The following is a 21,677-nucleotide window of genomic DNA, read 5'->3' as shown; positions in this document are numbered from 1 at the left end:
AATAAATGTAAAATAAAAGGGCTTTACAAATATAGAACAAATACTTTAACTGCAAAAAGTTTAAATTTCATAGTATTTTTAGCAATGGTTATATTGCGAAAGCAAAGCAAAGTACTCTACAGAACAAAAAAACATATTTATTTCACAGCTTTTCTGTAACATAATCCCGGTTGCACAGAAAACAAACAACCAAACTGACTGGTGGCGCAAGAAGGGGTTTGAAAAGAATACACAAAAATAACAACCTCCCAAAAAGCTTATAAAAATAAAAATCCGCTTCCCAACTGGCAAGCCTGCACTGGTGCGCATCCAATGAGTGGCAGCAAAATAAATGAATGTAAAAAACACACACACTCTCACAAAAACATACACATCCGAAAGGGAAAAGTGCAATTCCGGGTGCAGTTGAAACCCCGATGCAGCAAACGGCCTCGCCATGAAAAGCATTCGCTTTAGTGTGTTTCTGTGTGTTTTTTCCCTTCCCATTTTTGTTGTTGCATGCTGTTTATTCAGCCATCGTCTCGTGGTTTGGCTCTTGCTGGCGCTTTGCTGCCTGCACACTGGCCGTTAACAACCGTACACTGAAACACACACATACACACACACACACACACACACACACACACACACACACACACACACACACACACACACACACACACACACACACACACACACACACACACACACACACACACACACACACACTCATCAACAGGCTTCCAAGCCGTATGCTGAAGTCGAAAAATACTTGCGGAAACGATTTCGCAAAATGAAAATTAAAAATTAATGCGAACAAATTAAATAAACACATTCTAAAACTATAAATTACTTTCCCCCGGTTGGCACGGTGTTCGGCGCTGGCGCTGGCAAGAATCGGCTGTGCTTTTGGTATTTTTTTTTTTGTCGGCTGGGTTGTGAGCCTCTGTATCTTTGACGGTGGACGCGAGTGTGCCGTGCATGGGTTTTGTGGCCAGTTGTACGTTTTTGGTCCGCTCTTTTGCTACCGAGATGGCGCTCCAGTTTGGTTGGAATGACTGTGGAATGGAATTGTGGAATAAGTTCACGGAATCCTTACCATGTGTGGATATTTTTTTAACGTTTTATTTAAATGTTTGGTGTGAAATGTTTCAAAAATGTGTATAAGAATCAGTTGAAAATTAAAAATCTGAAATTACGGTTCTTTTCTAGTTAAATTAATATTAATTTTAAACAATACTTATTCAATATTAAACATAAAACATTTGAAAAAAAAAACACTCCACTAGTATACTTTTGGTTTCATAGTACAACTTTTTAACACTATGTAACTCACGCATACATAATAACATACGATCATTTCCACACAGCCAAACAGGGATCCCAGGGATGGCGGCAAAAAGATGTACGCTCAAATAAAATACCCCCGGACACACGGACATGGCTGGCCCACTGTCCTAGTTTTGAGGATTATTTTTATTTGCTTTTCTGTGGGTGTGGTGCGCGCTTCATAAAATATCTCATGCAGTGGTGGACATTTTCGGTACGGTGCCACGATATGTCTGTGTGCGGTAAAACAAATGATACAAACGCACTCGACCGACAACCATATCCCACATCGGGCGAACATTCCGTGCATTACGTAGCACCACAAATACACACACCAACACATACAGCGAGTAGAGATTACACTGATAGTAATGGCACTTTTAAATGGGCTCAACGTGTGGATGCAACATACTTTTTTCATGTTCCATTCCGGTGGTTGTTTTCATTTTTCACGGTCGGAAATGGTCGGTGTGGTTCTTTGCCTTCCATCCCACCCTACACGCTGGCACGCTTTTGCACGTACACAGCGCCAAGTATTTCGTGAGCACGTGTGTTTCTTTCGAAATATGTTGCGTAAGAGAAAAAAAAACATCTAACAGCTTCTTTTGCTGCTGTTTCTATTGCCCCCAATGATAGCTCTTGTAGCTACAGCGATCGGTGGTGAAACGTGCTCTTCCTTCGTTTATTCAAATTGCCACCATCTGTTCGGTTCGCAAGACGCCGGCATGGGCTCGAGCAATAGAGCCAAAGTGCCACGATGGGCCAATAGGTACGCCACGAAGAAACAAGGCGATTTTGGCTCGAAATCGATGTAACATTACATATCTTCGAATCAAACCCCTGCAGTACCACTGTTCACTGATTTCGGTGTCTTACAGCACCACTAACGTCCATCATGCAAAAGTATCAACAGTTAATTGTGTTTGCACCGATCGCACCGTCTCCCGGAGCGTGTTGGACTATTTGAAGCTTGCCGGAAAATTAACCCAGCAAACAAGACTTCCGGGCAGGGCGGTTGCTTACCTTTCAGACCATGGTCAATTGCATTGCCGCAAACCCGTACGCACCACCAGTACGAACCCATTGCGAAAAAGATGCTATCGCTCGTTCGGTCAAACATTCATTACTACTCCCTTGCTGCTGCTCGCCCCCGTGTGACGTTCGCCACACAATTGCACGTCATTTTATTTGGACAGGCAAATGAAGCCGAACGCACCGCAAAGGAAGCCCAGACGTTGGGGCGCTTCGTTCAATAAATTACATCCGTCCACTGGGCCAAATGCAGTCTCGGAATTGGATGCTGCAGTTCGCTCAAGTTCGAGTTGCAATCACAGCCCGCACGAACGTACTGACCCCAGTATCGTCGGCACAGGATCCCAGTAAAACGTCTGTCCGGAAATTGCCAGGCTAGATCGATGGAACGGCTCGATCGATATTGTGTGCACCACACATCAAGCAATCTGGAGCCATTGCAAGATTTGCAGCTTGTTTGTCTGACGGCATTAGTCGTGGTTATTCGGTTACTCTTAAAATCGTTTCGCCGAGCCGTGTGCCGTACAGCTTCAATTACGCTTCCGGCAAACTTTCTCCATCGGTTCCAAGTGTTGTTAGTGTTTCAGCGTATAAATGTGTGCTTCGAATGTGCTGGTTGGAAGGTATATTTCGAAACCCGGGGTATGTCTAGCCACCACCATGCAAATTTGCCTTGGCCCACGGCGATTCAGCGTAGTATCATCGACTGGTTTTGATCGTCCAACATCGAAGTACCGAGATTAAACGATTAATTTTTCCTGGAAATATACAGCGCTCAGTTCGGCCGTTAGAAATTAGCAGTTTCGAGGGAATATTAGCAATACAAAATAATTGCTCTAGGATGGATACAATCTTTCCAGAAATAGATTAAAACTGACAGCAATCGAAAAAGCGCAGAATGAGTGTGCTGGACATGTACTGGTACATTAAAATATTTCAGAGCATTGCTCATGTGGCAAAAGGATCAACTAATTGAGGAAGAGAAGCTCGTTGATTCATAGAGCTATTAGAAACTGAACTGTTGAACAAAATTATGAAACGATTCGTTTATTAACTATCATGCGAATTCTAACAAGTTAGTCATAAACCATGCTATCCCTTGAGATCATAACGCATAACGATGACATGATCAAATGGAAAGAGAGGAAAAAAGGCCGATGACTCGTGGAATAATCTAGCTATCAGCTAATAGCATTGACTTTTCACAGTTGAATCTCGCCCTTCCATAGATGGTTCCGTTAAAACTGCATAAGATTATCCAGAATGCAATATTAAAAATGCTTCACAAATTTCACGAATGACGTTTGAGAAATGAACCTAACTTTTTGATAGCTGTCTATCTGCCCAGCACGAAAGCTGACAAACCAAAACGTTTCCCAACTGTCAGGCTATTCAACGTAACACACGTGTCAAGCTGCTTGGAAGACTCTGCAAACAGCAGCATCTTCTCGGAATAGAGAGAGATTGAGAGAGAGAGACAGTAAGAGAGAGAGAGAGAGAGAGAGAGAGAGAGAGAGAGAGAGAAAAAGTGTCAGCATTTCAGCTTCCCGGTACTTGGTTCATTCATTTTCATTATTAAAACTCATTAAAGTTGCGTTGTTGCCTTCGCAATAGAAAGAGAGAGAGAGAGAAAAGCTCCTTTTCCCATATCACTCAACAAGAAGAGAAGAAAAAAAAGCGTAAATGAAGAGGCATCAACCGCACACGTTTAATTCTCGGTACACACCCACAAACACACACACACACACACACTGCTGCCAAAGTCAGAATTGAGATCTCAAACGAATGAGACAGCTCGTGCGGAGTGGAGCCAGGAATAGGCAAACTGTCAGTGCCGGGTCGCTCGTGCCCTCGTCCCTCCTAGTTGGGGCTCGAGGCACGAGGAAAATAAAATCCCCAGCAACAGCGTTGCCGAGCGGGCGCAAAGGGCAAGAGGAGTCAGAGGAGAGCTTTGCTGCTTGGCTGCTATGAATATGTCCATCAAACGTCATTTGTTCGACTGGGCGGGCCGGGAGGGGCGTTTGGTCGTTGTTTTTCGGGTAGCGGTCGGTGCACCAATTTCCAGCAGCCGGGCTAATCGAGCTGGACTGACGAGAAAATGATAGCAGATTTATCCACAGCAACATCACACAGCCACATGCCCTGTACCATTCCAAACCCATACGGCACGGTCAGTTGGGTGGAAAAGTCAGAAAGGAAGCGGGAAGGGTGGCGCTCCATCACCCTTTTAACCAGCGTGTTCAGCACACTGTTGCCAACGGTACGAAACACAGCCAGCTAGACGGTAAAACATCGTGACGGATTCGTTTCGTACTGAGTAAATATTCATGTGTGGCATAATAAATTACTCATCCTTCCCTCTCCCCCCTCCGAGCAACCTACCTCACCCAAAAAACAGCCATCCCATTTTGCCAGCCCTCCCTGCCATCACCAACATAATGCCGGTAGATGGTAGCCGGGAAATGTGTCGTCATATTGGGCGGGGTGTCATGTGAGTTGGTTGGCTCATGTTGGGTGTCGTGTCCCGTGACCAAAGCACAAAATCTCAGCATTGATGCATCATTTCTCGTGTATGTGTGTGTATTTTTTTTGCTGTTGTCTGTGTGGAAAAAACGATAAAATTATGAATTTATAAGAATGTTTCTGTGCTGCTTTCCGCCTGGCCCGTGTTTTCCCCCCTGTTCCAGCAAGCTCCGCATATTTTTTTTTGGGATGTTCCGGCATTCCGTAACAGGGCCGCCCGAAATCTTTGGGCATGAAATTGAACAACCGTAAAAATACACCACCATCACCATCGGCCGTACCGTTCCGGCTGAGCGTGTGCTTAAAGGGACACGTTCTGCAACATGTATGGTAACATGCTAGTTTGACAGATAAATCTGCTTAGCTGGGATATAAATCTGAATTTCGTGAGAAAATATCACTCCCAAATGGTTTTGCAGTACGGGGATGCCACAGATGGACGTCGAAAGCGAACGAACATTAGGATGTTTTGACTTTTGTTTTGCCTGCTCGCTTCACTGGCAGCAGTTGGACAGCGGGGGAGAGGGCTTTAAAGTTGTTAAAGTTGCGAGTGTCTGCCGGAAAGGAATATATAAAGGAGGGCCTTTTTGAAGCATTCAATAAAACAGCTTAATAACTGTTACCTCGTGTAGTTGTTTTGAAACTCTTTATGTTTATGCACAAACTATTACATCTGAATAAATGTATATCATCTACTAAAGCACCAGAGATGTTTTAAAATTTTTAAGTCTCATAGCCGTACACCGTTAAAGGCTGACGTTTAAGACAATGTTGGATGTAATTATTTGTATTGTAATGAAATTATTCTTAATCCTTTATTCAGAGAGCATTTTGGATTAAACCAAGCTAACTAAAAGTAACCTTTTTTCAAAACATATTTCATCAAAAAATAGTCAAACATATTAGAATCACATATTTAGTTTCAGGAACAGTAACACAAAATTTGCATGATACTTTTCTTCAAACAACTGCACGATAGTCTAAGGGCGGACATTAGGCACAAATAAAAAAAATGTATTATTTAAAAATTAAGTAGTACTACTAAAAGTAGGATAGTTACTTAGTATAAATCCAAAAATTCACTTTTTTTCGTCGATTAGTTTTTAAGATATGACGATTTGAACTAAAAAAATGCGTAAAACATGTATTTCATATGAAATATTAGAGAATGTTTTTACTTAAATTTTAATTATATCAAAGCAATCACCCATGGTCGAAAGCGTAACTTTTCGTAAAGGTTTTTTTCTCCTCTTTCACGTAGTGTTATTAAAAGTTTTGTTTTATTATCAAACAATTGAGATTTTATATAAAAAAGTCAAATAAGCCCAAGCATTATACATCTCTGAAAGTTTAGACACTTCGCATTTTTTTTCCTGTAATCTCCTGTTCTTGAAACTTTGTAAGTTATTGAATCAATGTGTTGTTAACATATTCTGAAAATTTCAGCTGCCCCTAGCTGCCCCTTTTGAAGTTATTAGCTTTAAAGTTGAACCATTCCATCCTATTTTGGAGAAATTCGAAGGAGTAGATGCAGAGGAAGATGATGAGTAAAATAATTCCCTAGATAAATTTTTTGGTAGTGTAGACCAAGTAAATGAAACGCATATGAGAGGAACTGAATAATAGGAAAATATTGTTACGTTATGGAGTGGTTTGATAATGGAGAAATGAAACACAATTCCGTACTAGTAAATGAAATGAAAGTAAAGCACTGAAAAAAAAATGTTGCTGAAGTGAAATAGATTGTTTGGCTGGATCGAGCTGAATATATTTTAAAACATTTGTATGCTATAAAACACACACACATACACACACACACACACAAACACACACACACACACACACACACACACACACACACACACACACACACACACACACACACACACACACACACACACACACACACACACACACACGCACACACACACGCACACATACACACACACACACACACGCACACACACACGCACACACACACACACACACACAAATTAAAATATTTAGTATATAAATAAACAAAAAGTCCGCCAATTGCTCCCAAGTAAACCACTGTGAACTGTGACTAACCAAATTTGCTTACCATAATGAATTTCTCATTCTCTCTCTGTCTCTCTTTTAATTCAATCTCACAACCACTCTCCACTCTATCTTTACCAAAACGGCATCCCCTTACCCACTGCCGGACCACATCAACTTTCAAGTGCATCCCGGCACTCGGCACCGACAAGATGTCAGTGGCAGTCGTTAGTACTCGTTCGATCCGCCTCACGTTTGATTCGCCGCACTCGCGCACACATTCGCGAACGCGGGCTCTGTTTGATTAATAATGCATATTCATCGAATTTCAATCCCCCGAGTGTTTGCATGTGTGTGTGTGTTTGTGTGTGTGTGCGAATGTGTTAGATGATGGTGTCTGATGGCACCTGCCAACCGATGAGTGCCGATGGGCGTGAAAATGAACGATGTGCCCATCCGGGGAGGGCCCCGAACTCTCGACAACAGCACAACTGCCATCGCGATCCAGGCCATTCATTGACACCTTCTTGAGATCAAGCATTTAAGTCACACATGCAAATGACACGACAACGAGCACCGTGTCAGTGTGTGTGTGTGTGTGTGTGTGTGTTGAGAGTCTGATGCTTGGGGCTGGAGTGGTAGCGCTACCCTTTATTTGGTACCAGCAGGAACAGGAACTATTGATCGATGTGTGCCCGGTAGAACATAAAGGCACTCGACGTGGGGCGGAACTTAAGCCATTCGATCGGAATTCGAACCACTTGCTGGTGAATGAGCACAGGGCAACGATGGATGGGCACTCACTCAGTGGCAGGTCGTGGTGCATGGACACATGGGGAACGAGCGAGACGATGACAAAAACCTGCTTTCGAGCTGAAGCGATTCAAATGGAGGGCACTTGAATGCAATGGGTGAAAAAAAAACATAGCATCCTCGAGCTTGTATGCTTGGTTGGAGCTAGGTGTGTGGTTGTGTGTTTTGGTGTAATTTTGAAATTAATTATGTAAAGCTCTTCACGCTCCAAACAGAGCACTAAGCACTTCTCGCACGAAGATACTTCAGATTTATTGAGGTGTCCAAGGGCAAATATGCTTCGATGGAGGATTTTGCTGAAATAAAGGTTGAAGGGTTTATCATAGAAAAAAGTTCAGTGATACAGTTTCGAGTGGATTAGGCTGTTGCTGACGGTTATGGCATGACCCAAACAATGTTTTTTTCATGTGACTGACAATGCATTGCGAATTGGACGCTGAAATGACGTCTAAAGGAAGCCTTATTTTAATACAAATCACGCGCTTGATATTCAATCACTTGCCATTCTGAGGAATATTGTCTAAAATTTAAATTACGTTATCAACTATGTATGAGTACATTTGACGACTTGGCTACAGCTGATTTAAAGGAAAATACTGTAAATATGTAGCAGTTTTAATGCGTTATAAACTATTGAAACCTCTTCAAACCAACCTATTGCACGTAATATACAATCAGCAAGCATTACTCTCGAAGGCCAATTTTCCTTGCAAACCACTACTCACCACCTCTAGTTAGACGGCCGTTATCGGCGGCCCCATCAACCGTTCGCCTCCACCAATGCTCCAGCACGACTAAGCCATGGGCGTGTGCATGTGTGTGGCTAGCCACTAAATTATCGCTAGACCGCTTACGCCCTCGGTGTGGAAATATTATCGCAGATTACATCTTTTCCCACTCGACCACCCGAACCATCTCGATCGGTCTCGATCTGGTGCGGTGCGCGATGGCCCAACAATACCCGCAAGCCGCATTCAGCACGCTTCGCCGGAGCGCAGAAGTTACCAGCAGGCATTATTGCTACAACTTCCTGCCAGTGGGCTGCAATGCTGCACATGCATGAGTGCATTTAAACTTTTAATTGCATCTATCTCACAATACACCCAGCTGTCTGTGTAGTGTATGTGTTCGAGAGCGATACTTTAAGCTTCTGCAGCGAAGTAAAGGAGTGCCTTTTAGTTCTGCTCTCCGGAAGTGTTTTGCATTGCTGCGTTTAAGGATGAGGTCATAAGAGTGTTGCGAGCGACAACAAAAACACACACAACGCGGAGAAAACAACACAGGCAAAACACGAATCAGCACTTGCGCTCCTCAACCTGTTAATTCTTATCGCACATTCCTGTGCCCGAAGGCCGTCCGGTTTGCAGTTTGTTCTGGTTTTCATTTTTTCGCTGGTGCTCACCTTTTTGTTGTAGTTTTTTTTTCAATTTTTTTAACCATAAGCCGTGGTGTAGCCGTGGAAACTAGGAACCCGCAGGGTAAAGTTATTTATATTTTTCAAACCCATCCCTACCACTGCCAACCCCCCTTTGCCTCTTGCATTCCCTCTACCGCTGAGCTTTGTGGTGTAGTCTTGATTAAAATAAACTTTTTTTTTTGTTGCTCGCATTCCTTCGTATTCACAATACTTCTGCTCGGGAAATGCATTGGCGAGTTCCATTTCAGTGCGCTTGGGTGGGGAAAGGCCGCGTAGAATGTTTGCATCTGTGCATTTGTTTTGTTCTCGCTAGTTTTTTTCTCTCCTATTTTGTTTTGTTTTTGCTGATAACTTTTTCTTCCGCGTCTTGCATAACCTTTCGGAGGTTGAGCGTTGTTTGCTTCAGTTTTTCGAGGAATGGTAATAATCTTTTCGCTGGAAATGTTTTTCAGAACCAAACATTTACCAACTTTATTGTCATTTTGTGGTGTGTATAGCTCCAATATTTCTTTAAAGATATCATTTTTCAGTTGAAAAACATGAATGAAACTGCCCTAAGAACATGGAAATGCAATAGAAAGCAACTTATTGAAAGGAGAATACATCGTACACTAGAACAATTCATTTCACTTTCTATCAAAAGAACGGTCCTACAGCCTACCTGAGCATTCTACCCATCGCCAAATGATCGTCTGCAGTGAATGGATAAGACTACGCTGAATCCTTCACGAGAATGAACAAAAAAACCTACACCACTTCCATTCCATTACGGCAAGGGCGAAACGTTAACTATTCAACAGCTTCGTGGTTGAAAAATAGAACAGTTTACGAGAAAATTAGACGCTATCAACACGCTTACGTCTGCTGCATTTGCACGCCGGAGCTGTTGGGCAGGCAAGCAACCCCGCACCGACTGTAACCGGATTCGGAAGAACAATAAGAAAAAGTGGACGGTTAAACAAACGCAGCATCTCGCCGTTGCAAACGCCGGCTCGGTAGCATTACACGACGGTTTAAGATTCTTGCTGCAGCTGAATTGCTCCGTGCGCGCCGAGACCGTCTGCTGCTTCTTACCTTTCCGTGTTCCGTTGGTTGCCTGCTAAAATCTGCGCCTGCGGACAAAAAGTCGAGATAATTCCCTCCCCAAAGGTGGTTTGGTGCTCGTTGTCGTCGTTTTAGATGGTAATTCAAGCCGACACCCCGTGGTACCGGCGACAATGCCAAAACTAGTGCCGGCACTGTGGTGCTGGACGCCGCTTTCCGGGCAGCACACAGACGCACCACAGATGGGGGATGAACATGGGGACAACAGAAACACACCGACAGACGCACAAAGAACGCTGGCGAACAGAAGCACTAGCAATGGCATTCTCGAATTAGGGAATAAAATGTTTTAACAAATAGCTAATTTCCATTCCCGGCTCCCGCCGGGAGGGTTGAGCCGGTGGCACGCGCTTATTTTCGCGATAAAATTGAAAAAAAGGAAGAGAAATCTTGGGCTTGTAGAAGACAGCCGGGTCTAAAGCGTAGCCGTGGTTTTTATCGGGCCGTTTTTGGCTCACGAAGGTGCGTGTGGAGTAAAACGCACACAAGGGCGAATAATAAAATATGCTTATTTATGTTCCGTCTACAATTTAACTCAGTTTAACGGTGTTTAGAGGTAGGACGAAATTAAAGAGATGTTTTTTTATGTTTACTAAACAAAACACCACACCGTACAAAAATTGAATCTTGACGATTAGATCAGCAAGAAGAAAGCATTTATATGTTATTTCGAAGCTTTAGAAACAAATACTTGGGATGTTGCTGGCTTCAGGTTTATTCTTTTGGATAAAGTTTGATGTGACTAAAATTGATTTATTTCTTGATGCTTAATGCTCAAGGCTCTAGAATTTGTATTAATTTTGTTTCAATCTTCGTTGAATCTATAAGTCTACTAAAGATAAATCTTACAAACTGTGTCATAGATTATGTACCTCAATGTTTGTACTAAATTTAAAACTAATGAGTGTAAATTCATCCCAAGCTACTACAAATTTCAACAATTTTTCGAATGTTTCTATGTTTAATCATCAAACTCTATTTTCAGTGTACTCTTGCCATGCAAAGACACTTCAAAACTAATTCTATTTTCCCTTTTTTTCTCCCATTTTCCTTTTCCCACAGAGGGATCTTGCTACAAAACCAGCAAGATTACAACGAGGCTGTGGAGAGCTTTCGAAAAGCGATACGCTTTCGACCATCGCTGGCACGTAAGTATTTCCCAGATAATATGTGTGCACATAATTTTCCCCTGCCGTCACTACACACCTCACTCTCGCCCTTACCTTACGGATTCGGAGGCCTTCCCAAGAGCCTCGAGTGATCTTCACCTTATCTTCCATCCAGAAGCACCGTAAAGGTGACTGTGTGTGCTCTGATTTACTTTCCCTCGAAGTCTCCTAGTGCCGGGCCCAAACATTCGAGCTCTTACCTGGAGCAACGGGACGAAATATCGGCATGTTCCGTACACACACACACACACGCAAACACGCAAACACACAAAAAGGTACTCCAGCGAAGAAGGGCAACCGGTTCGCACCGGCTGGAACCGTAGTTGCTGAGTCTCCCGCAGCGCGCCAGCGAGCGAACGAGTAAAAGGGCGTATATTCTGACACTTGCGTCATCTGTCAGTTAGTGGAAGTCTTAAAGAATTCTGTCCTTTACCCTTATTTTATCCCCCTTGCTTCCTCCCTTCGACTCCCCTGGGCCGGGCTCTTGCTTCCGGCTTCACCCGGCGCAAAGATCCTTAAATCCTATTGGCATTCCATTCGTGGAGACGGAGCGGATGGACCGTCCCGTGCACGCTGCCGTGACGCTGGCCGGCTTCGCTGAGTGGTTTCTTATTTTGGGGATGGTAGAGAAAATCCAATTTCGTCCAAACGCACACACACATCGACACGCTCCAAGAGAGAGATAGAGAAAGAGAGGGAAAGGAAGGGTTTGTTGATAAGACTTCCTCAAACCTTTCGCTAGCGCCCGCGTCGTTTTGTCGTCCTCCCGCTGGGTGAAAAAGCATGGAAGCAATCCGTGGCACCATCTGCTGTGCTTGGGCGCTCCGTTTTATTTTCCTTCCTTTTTCCTCTTGATGCGTCTTGACTACTCTTCTCCACACCGGAGATGGCTCCATCATCATGGCACCGGAAGGAGCCAAAAACGAGAAGCGCCAAAATCGGGCATACATGTGTGTGTGTATGTGTGTGTGTAGAAACCGGTCGGTCGGAAAGTGTCTTCATTCGGTGCGCCTCGTCCGGGAGGAATGCGGGTGAGCGAGAAAACCCACGTCAATTAGTGTGACTTATAGGATAAGTGTGTGTGCCTTTCCGGGGGTCGAAACACATCTTCTTCCACCCCCGGTGGCAGGATCATTGGAACTTTCATAAAGTAAGGGAAATTTGTGACCTGTCCCGATTCCAGCTTGCTTTTTTTCTTTCCTTCCTTTCTGCCCCCAAAAAAGGGAAGAATGGCGGCTGGGTCAACGATGAAAGTAAATGGAGATGTTGGTCAGTAAATCGATGCGTATCGGTGTCGGGGCCGCACAGTTGGGCGTGCGGAGAAAAGGGCTTCGATGATGAGGTACGAAAAGCACTCCCGAACCAAGCAAGATGTGACACTAAGCCGACGTTTCGCCTTGTAAAAGCTCCAGCCGACGCGTGATGTAGCGAAAGGGACAGACAAAAAACGAAAGTAAACCCCATCGCAACCGGCAGCAGCGATGGACTATACATTTTGTTCCCTTTTTCAAAAAGCGCACGTCGTCGTTGGCGCTGTGTGTATGTGTGTGTGTGTGACGTGTGTCCTTAGGGGAAGATATTTTGATTCCGACGGGTGGCTGTCGATGTGAGCAAAAATCGATCGCAAAGCTAATGACGCTCCAAGGTGTGATGGAGTAAAGCGAGGTGTCCGTCCGAACGTGTGCAATCTGTCTTCCGGTTGGAAATTTTCGGTTGAAACCCGTCCCTACCGAAACCGAGTGCGGTTCACTGATTGTGCCGCTGGCACTTTTCGTTCCAATGTCGTAATACTTGGATGTTTTTTTTCTCTGCTACTCTAGGAAGTAGTCCAGTAGCCTCCCAGCTTTTTTTTGTGGCAGCACAAACATGCTTTACACTTGTCAAGCGGCACGTCAAAGCTCGCACACACATGTTTCACGTTTGCATGGGGGTTTCGCAAAACAACCTGTCGAACAATTCCATACCGAAACGGGGCAAAACACACTCACACACACGCACACACAGAGTCAACGGTGAACACATCTGGAGATGTACGTAGGAGTGGGGATTTTTTTTTGCGACGTTCGCTATTCCCCCTTATTCGGGTGATGCAATAGCATAAGGGATGGAACATTAGTAACAAATGTTTCTACATACTCCCTGCACACGCTCTGCGTGTGTCCGTAGGGATTTCTGATGGGATTTCGATGTCGAACGAGTGAAGTGTTACGATTACTTACAGCGGCAGTGGCTCGAGGCACAGCAAAGGAACTTCGGGCGGTCGCTCGGTTGTCTCGTTGGTGCGGTACGGTCGCTCTGTTTACCAAGTCGGTGTACGCTGTATTAAGGTCATTTTTTTTTTTCTTAATAGCCCGAATGTACTGTACCCTACGATGGAGTATTCGTTGTGTTTCAGTGAAAATTGTTTCCTTCGGCGAAGCAAGTACTGTATTATTCAAGCTTGCATTTGCTCCAGGACGGTTTTCTGAAAACACGTAAGCTTCTTGGGTTGATTGCGATGCTAACAACGACGAGAAAATGATTTCAATTGAGGAGAGAATTGTTTATAAAAATGGGAAAGATATACTTTTATAGGAATAACACATTTTTAGGCTTTTAATAGTCACTTTCTTCTTTCGATCTTAACTATGATTGATTGTTTAAGAACTTTAAGATCTTTAAATCTATAGAATTAGCTAATCGTACCGAAGCCAATCGACCCAACCCAAACTACACTTTGAAACTCTACCTCTTTTTAACATGTTGTGCTGGCAATAATTAATTATATTTAAACATGATACTGAGCATTAGGTTCTTAAACAGGTTACTACTTTTATTTAGGTTTGCACTCTCTTGCACTGGTTTTATCATTTGTTTTATTTAACTCTTATCAACATTAATTCAATCTAAACTGTTCGCTTTACTAACTAACTAATGATTGCTCGACAATATATTTTCCGAAGTACAGGATTTAGAAAACATCTTGGAAAATATAAAGAATTTGTATAGAATGTTAAAACAGGAAATATTATTTTCATCTAAAATGGCATATGTAGTGAATTTCTTACTATTTTCTACATTTCGCTATGTTAAAATAGTTGCAATGCGCTGGTACATTCACTCCGGTACCACGCAGTACTCATCTTGCCTCTCTCAAATATTTAAACACTGCCGAAAACTATCACAAATCATCGCCATTAACGCGTGCGCACGCCCGTATTCATTTCCCGTGCGATCGGTTGGCGGCAGGAAACAGAAAACCACCGACCATGTTTCCGGCACGGTTGTTGAATCTTCCATTCGCCCGGATGCTGGCGCATACAATTGGCACACTCGCCGCCGGGTGATAATCAAACACACATACACACGCACACACAAATAGCTCTCTTTCATAGTCACCAGAGCTGTTGCCAAAAAAGGAAGGGTTTTCGCTGTCGATTCAACACCTCGGCTCGGTGAGAAGATGATTGGCTTGCAATATGGTGCTTTCGGATGGAAGGGACGCCGGAGCTCATACCCTTGCGTCACGAGGCAGCGTCGGACGCTAGCACACATTCACACATGCATAATTAATTTAATTAGACCGAAAATTATTTCACCCGCAGCGTTGTTGCTCATCCGTGACGCAGGGTAAAGAGGGACGCAGTGATGCCGGGTGATCCGGATTTAGCTGACCGGAAATATCAGCTCTAGGCGTTCGCTCAATGATGGCTCATTTCATGCGAGCTGTAGTAATTTTTTTTAGAATCAAAACTACTTGCGGTAGGTGAACGTTATCTTAGTGCAGCATAAAAACCTCAGCCATAGCGAATGTTGAAAAGGTGCTGTGAGCTTTCATAATAAAAGCATCACTATCATAAGGTCAAAGTGAGTACCTAGCACCCCCCAAGCTGCACATCACAGGTGAAACCGTTCTGCCGTAAAAATACACTTTGCTGTTACAGTTTTGCATAAGCGGTTATAAGAGGGAGGCAAAACCGAGCATTAGAACGATATAGCTCAAGCGAGGCGAACGAAACAGGCATGGCTTGGCAGCGTTTGTTGAGGTTTTTCCTTTGACCATGATTACCCTACTTGTTTTAAGGATTTTTGCCCCAACCCCGCACAAGAGCACTCGTGGCCGCTTGCGGGAATGCACACGGGCGCACACAAAACGGAGCCACGTGAGGGTGAGCTTGTTTTAATGAGCTTCTAGCCTCGGGATGGAAGCGTTCCTGCTGGTCTGCCCTAACCCGTCGACCTCACCCCACACGAACCGCACAGGTTTTCGTGGTTAGCTGGGGCTAAATGTTTGCATAATCTATTCCCAGCGTGCACGGTGCAGCTCGGCCTAGGCAGCACTGGCAAACTATATTGAACGCATGCACTTAAAAACAACATACTCTCACACACACACACATACGAAAAGAGGGGGACACTTTCATCCCCATCGGCCAGCGATCGGATTGAATTTATCGCCCGCGGTAAGCAATCGGTAGACGCACATTAAAATCGTACCAATAAACTGTCTCCCGCATCGGCCACGATGGGGAGGACGGTGAGAGTGTTTGAGCGACTGGGAAATCCCATCGAACGCTGGACGGAACGTGCAAAAACATGCTTTTCAATTTTCCAACCCGATGGCTTTAATTATCCCGCACGATGGTAGCTGGTGGTCCACCACCACCGTCACCCGATCACTCGGTGCATATCGGTCCCTTTGCGCCGTAATTTGCAAATTTTACCTTCCATTAATCACAATTTATTTTGCGCGCTTGCTCTGCAAGGGATGGAAAACTGCGAACCGGGTGGTATCGTTAATTTTAAACACCCCGTTTGATTGGGTCGATTTAGCCAGCGGGGAGAGGATAGGGACGGGAAGCGATCGGATAATCGCGAAGCTTGGGTCGAATCAATCTGGGAGCGTGCGTAAGGTTGATCGGATCGATTAGAATTGAATTGTTTGGGTGTATGTGTAGGTATTTTTATGAAGAAGTGATGTTTTTTTTTGCAAATTAAAGCATAACGTTTGTTCGCATTCAATACCTTCATTCAATTAAAAATTCTTTTACTTTTTTCTATGGCGTAATGAAATATTTTACAGTGTTTTCCAAGACGCTTTCAAATGAGCATTTCAAGACAGTGTTTCAACAGCGTTCAAATGGTGTATTTGCATAATAATACAATTTCAATTCTTACACATGTTTTTCAACACGTCTCAAGCTAGATTGAGTTAAGTAGTTCTTTGTGAACCTAATCGTTAATGGGAGTTTGATTTTCAAAAATATGTTATTTTTACATGTTTGATACTTAAACTCGACTGTAAAAGTTTTGTAATCAATACATATATTTTCACTCATTTTTGGGTCAAAAATTTATGAAACAACCACTTTATTTTGAGATACGTCATTCCCTCATTCCCTCGATGACCAAAAAAAGCTTCCACTAGCCACCGCCAGATGCGCTTGTGACAATCTAAATTACACTATCGATTTACGATCAATGTCACCGGGCGTTCAAAACTGAAATTTTTGTTATGAGGCAAATGCACCACTTGGCAGCTGTTGCAAACCATCTAGGAGGTGGTGAATAATGATGTAAACATTCGAAAGTGAGTAGTAAAACCCTGTAAATTTAAGTCGGGTTAAAGTCTCTAATACTAGTGTTACACACGCTATGGTAAATTTCTTTTTTTACCAATCTGATCCTAGTAACGATTGTCTATCCTTCAAAATAAGATATTTCCGAAAACACAAATCATCAAGTCCGAACGGATATTTTCAATAAAGACAGATTCAAACGCAGAAGCTCTTGGAGTTAAGAGTTTTAATTCCAATAACCAAAATAGGACAGAGCCCCTGGATTTCCGAGCCAACCACCCCCTTCCGTCTGCATAGGCTTCCCAACCTTTGGATTAGAAGGAACTAGCGGGAAGGACTGGTTTATCAAATTATCAAATACTCTGTCCATAATTGCTGTTTGTTTCTCCTCCGCTACGACCCTGCAACTCTTGCTGAGGGCCAAACCTACGCGTGGCCTGCCGGAGAAGCTAGGTTCGTAACAAGTAGTATTTATTCTGTTGTGGCAAATATAATATTCTGGCTACACAAGATCGTGTGATACGATATTGTTTTACACAAAGAACTGCTATTATTGTTATTGTTAACAGTGTTATTGTTTTTTTTTTTGGCTACTTCGTCAAAACATTATACAATTAACCTTAGGGACACCTGTCTCCTACATATTAACTTTATAAAATATTAATAAGCTTTGTTACAGTTTGACTTCCTGTTAAAACTTATTCATGGTAGAAACCATCGAATTCTGCCGCAATGCAAGTTATCATGTTTCCCGAAACAACTACGAGTCACAGAAAAAGCCATTCCTCTGTATAGCCAACATGTTAGACTGCAGCATGCATATTATATACATCCACGACAACTTCAACCATCCAATGGAAGCGTCATTCAATAGCAAACGTCTTTCTTTTCCACGCTATGTGAAGATCTTGAAAGCACATGTCATCGTTATCCAACTCCTTGCCCTGCTGAGGTATCCTTTAGAAGCTGAGGGGTTAAGCAAAAAATGTCCTGACCTCATTCGACAGATATAGTGCAGAAAATGATATTCCCCACTTGCATGTCGTTAGTAAGCGCTTAACCATTTCGAAAGTATACTCTCAAGGTAGCGCACCTTAACACAGCACCACACACTTATTCCCAGTTGAAAACGGGCGATAGAAACGATGTGATTCCGTCCATCTGCCTCAACAAACTCAACATTTTCTACCTCTGTCCTGAAACTGAACACTCCCACGAGTAAAATTTGGTCACCGTTAGCTGAAATGGGTTGACCAATTGAAATGTCTTTCTCCCATCGGTGATGGATCCTCACCAGCCGGTAAAAAGGTTTGCCCAGGTTTCGGGCAAAAGAAGCAATGTGAAAGGAAGGTCGTCCCAAGAAAAGGACGCATTTTGTCGAAAGCGACAGGGCCAAAAATCGACCGCATAACAACAACAACAACAACAATAGCAGTAGCAGCAGAAACGAGAAAGCGAGAAGAGAAAATGTAAAACGAAGCTCCTTTCTTCAATTCGGACCGTCAGCCCCCACGTCAGTGCCGGTTTGGAATCCCTTCGTAGGAAAAAAAAGGTGTGCGTGAAATTGATGATTTCATTAATGTAAAACGGTTGACAGTTTGAGAGCGGTGCGAGATCCGTGAGCGGATGGGATGTGGGCGAGAAAGCGGAAATTGAATTGAAATTATACCACCCGGTAAGATTCACTTCCGGGCAGTGGGAGAACGCGTCAAGATCTTTAGAAAAAGAGGTAAACTTTCTCCCAGCGCGCTCCGAGGAGAAGTTCAGTCCCGTCCTGGTGAAGGGAAGGCGCAGGATTACTCAAAGGCAGGGCTACTTTTGATCGTTTTTTCGTTCTTGTTGTGTGTGTGGCTGGTGAGCTTTCTTTTCCGTTTTTCATTCATTTCCATTTCGGCCATAGAATTGTGCAAAGTTGCCAAAGGGTTTTTGGGGAAACTTTGGGGACGAAAAAGTTGTAAGGAAAAAAAAATGAACCAAACCAGGGTTTTTTTTTTGCTCAACCCTTTTCTGGGTTTGAAACGAGAAAGGAAACCCCAAAGTGATTAATCGTTTACGGAGTGGGAATTTGCTGGAAGTAAATTATGTACCGAGCAGTGACTGATGTTTTGAGGTCTCGGTAGATTGAGCGAGGCAGCCTATTGACAGATGGCAATAGCAGGCTCAACTCCTGTGTCTGTAGTCCGGTTGGCAATGGAGAGTTTATTTTAATTGAAGTATTAATTGCAGTAATTTTCCTGGAACACCCGTTTCTGCAGCTAAATATTTCATATCGAAAGCTCCACCTGCGACTTTAACACTGTACAGCTGTGTACATGTGGGATTTTCAAGATAGCTTGCTCAACACTTATCAGCACATCGTCATTCTGCTTACATCAATCCTTGCCCATCTGCTTACTTTCAATCCCGCAAAAGCGACCCCTTCCCTACCATCCCAAAGTCCCAGTCGGTCGATAATTTATGCGAGCGAAGACAAACATCTTCCGTCGAGTTGGGGCGCGTGGACGCGCTAAACATATCAATCAAATCCGACAGATCCCGAACGCCCTTCCGGGGCATGGCCGTGCAACCACTTTACCGCGCTACAGCATCATCCTTCATCTCGGCGGTCACGGTGCCCAATCCATCCATCTATCCATTCCCCTGTCCCCTGTCCGCCAAAAACCAGCGGCCAACTTGCAGCGGCAATCAATTCAAATCCCGCCAAGTGATAATGTTTGCCCTCTGTCGCCGGTTTACGATGGATGGCGGGCAGGTCCGTCCATCGCCAAAGCCAAATGAGCGCCCTGATCAAACAGTTTCCAGCAGGAGTGGTTGGCATGGAAGGGGATAAAATGTAAACGTGGCGGGTACACGCACACACGACGGACAGCACTTTGTTGATTCTCGGACGTTGACACGCAACGCTGGCGCTGATTGCAATGGGTGACGGTGGACGCCCTCTCCGCCAAACCACCAACGGTCCGTTCTATCGTACCACACGCTCCACCGGAACGGGAAGGGAAGGTAACGCCGAGAGGTAACGCCCTTGACGGATACGCGCCGGGTTATAAATTAGTTTATATTTTATTAAGACCCACCTTTACACCACATCCACTGGCGGCCCACTGTGTCAACCGTGTGTGTGTGTGTGTGTGTGTGTGTGTTTGCCAGCGTGCTTTGGTTCCGGTGCGCGCCTGAGTGGACATAAAATTCGTGCTGTGGTGACTGAAAAGGGGAGCGGGAAAACGAGGGGTGTTTGTTTGTGCAGGCAGCCCGTTGCAGCACAGCAATCGGCGAGAGCATCGGAGAGTGCAAATTAGTTACCATTGCCATTCTAATGGCATACAATGGGATCACCAACGACCCACCACCGCCTCCTGCTCCTCCCGTGTCCTTCCTAAGCAAAGGCAATAAAGACTAAAACTGATTCTGATTTATTATCACGCACTCGTGCAAACCCGGCCGGCACTGCTGCTTTTGGCAATAATTGGATATAATTTGACAGCTTCAGCAAACGCTTCCTGTGTGCCTGTGTGCACTGCGGTGGGCGATGGGAAGGAGAAAAGATTAAATCGCCAGCACGACTACAAATTGCATACTTTTAGGGTGTTTTAGGGAGAGCGAGAGAGAGAGAGAGAGCGCTTGTTTACTTTACCAATGCCGTGCAATGAGCGTGGCGGGAATTCTATTACACAGTCAAGCGTCAGGTTATTTAATTATTTATTTACGCCTGTACCTGTGTGCGCGCGAGAGTGCATACATTTTTGCACTGTTTTAGTTTTGCAGCCAGTATGCGCACCACCACCACCATTTTACGACCGATTAATGGCGAACCAAACGCGTGTGCTGGCGTTTGTTGTGACTGCTAAACAGCGCCTGATTGAAAGCGTAATTGATGGCATTTTAAACGATCGGGCTGACAAGGGGGTCGTCGTCCCTTGCCGTGCGAGGTGTCACCTCGATGGATCGTATCCCGTATTCTTTCGTTGATCGTTGATACTCTTGCAAAACGACGTTCGCGAGTCTTAAATCAAAGTCTATTAGCAGTTTAATTGAAACCAAGCTCAAACAACCACACCGGCCCGGGTACGTCCTCCCGTGCCGGGTACTGTGCGCGGTCAAACCCTACCACATACGGTGGTCAGCACCGTTCCAAGACATGTGTGTATGTGTGTTTGTGTCTAGCGCTGGACACACCAGCGAGCGAGGGAACTGGGTAAAATCAATTTTCATTACGGTACGGTGCGATTGAAGCAGCGCTTTTGGCGGGAGCAGTCTATTCGCTCGGGAAGAAGCATACCGGGCCAAAGTCACGCCGAAGGGCTGGCATGACAGCAGCGCATGTAGCATTGCATCGCGACGCATCAAACCGGGCACCAGGCACGCTGTACGCTGTCTTGTGCGTGGGACCGTGTGAGCTCTCTGTGTGTGTTTGCGCGCCCTGAAGCGATATATCCGTCCGTCCAATTCAGTTGCAACGTGCTAACGAGTGCTTTCACTGGGAGAGCGCACCGAAGTGCTTTTGTCGTTCCGGATTGAACGTGGCTTGACGCTTCCTGCCAGTTGGGTTGGGAAGTAGCAGAAAAGGCACACAAAAAATAAGGGAAAATCACGCAATTGTCCCATTCTGCCCTCGAAATCCTTAGCCTTTTCTCATCGCGGCTCAGCGTTCGGCAAGTGTTTTGCGTTCTTTCCGCTGCCCGAGCGAAAAGGTCACATAAGGGTAATAATATTGTTCACTCATAATTTATTCAC

At 44.3% G+C, this 21,677-nt stretch overlaps 1 protein-coding gene across 2 annotated transcripts in view; it reads left to right on the top strand.

Moving 5' to 3' along the window:
* LOC1280064 (protein O-mannosyl-transferase TMTC2) overlaps positions 1 to 21,677 on the top strand; it is a 163,518-nt gene that overhangs the window by 119,553 nt on the left and 22,288 nt on the right. For both annotated transcript variants that reach the window (XM_061662923.1, XM_061662924.1), the window contains one exon: positions 11,279 to 11,364. In XM_061662923.1, coding sequence (XP_061518907.1) covers positions 11,279 to 11,364 — 86 coding nt within the window. The remainder of the gene's footprint in view (positions 1 to 11,278; positions 11,365 to 21,677) is intronic.

The sequence above is a fragment of the Anopheles gambiae genome, chromosome 3 (assembly GCF_943734735.2).
Source record: "Anopheles gambiae chromosome 3, idAnoGambNW_F1_1, whole genome shotgun sequence".
In the NCBI taxonomy this organism is placed as follows: domain Eukaryota; kingdom Metazoa; phylum Arthropoda; class Insecta; order Diptera; family Culicidae; genus Anopheles; species Anopheles gambiae.
The sequence above is the reverse complement of the archived record's forward strand: the minus strand, read 5'-3'. Positions and strand labels throughout refer to the sequence as shown.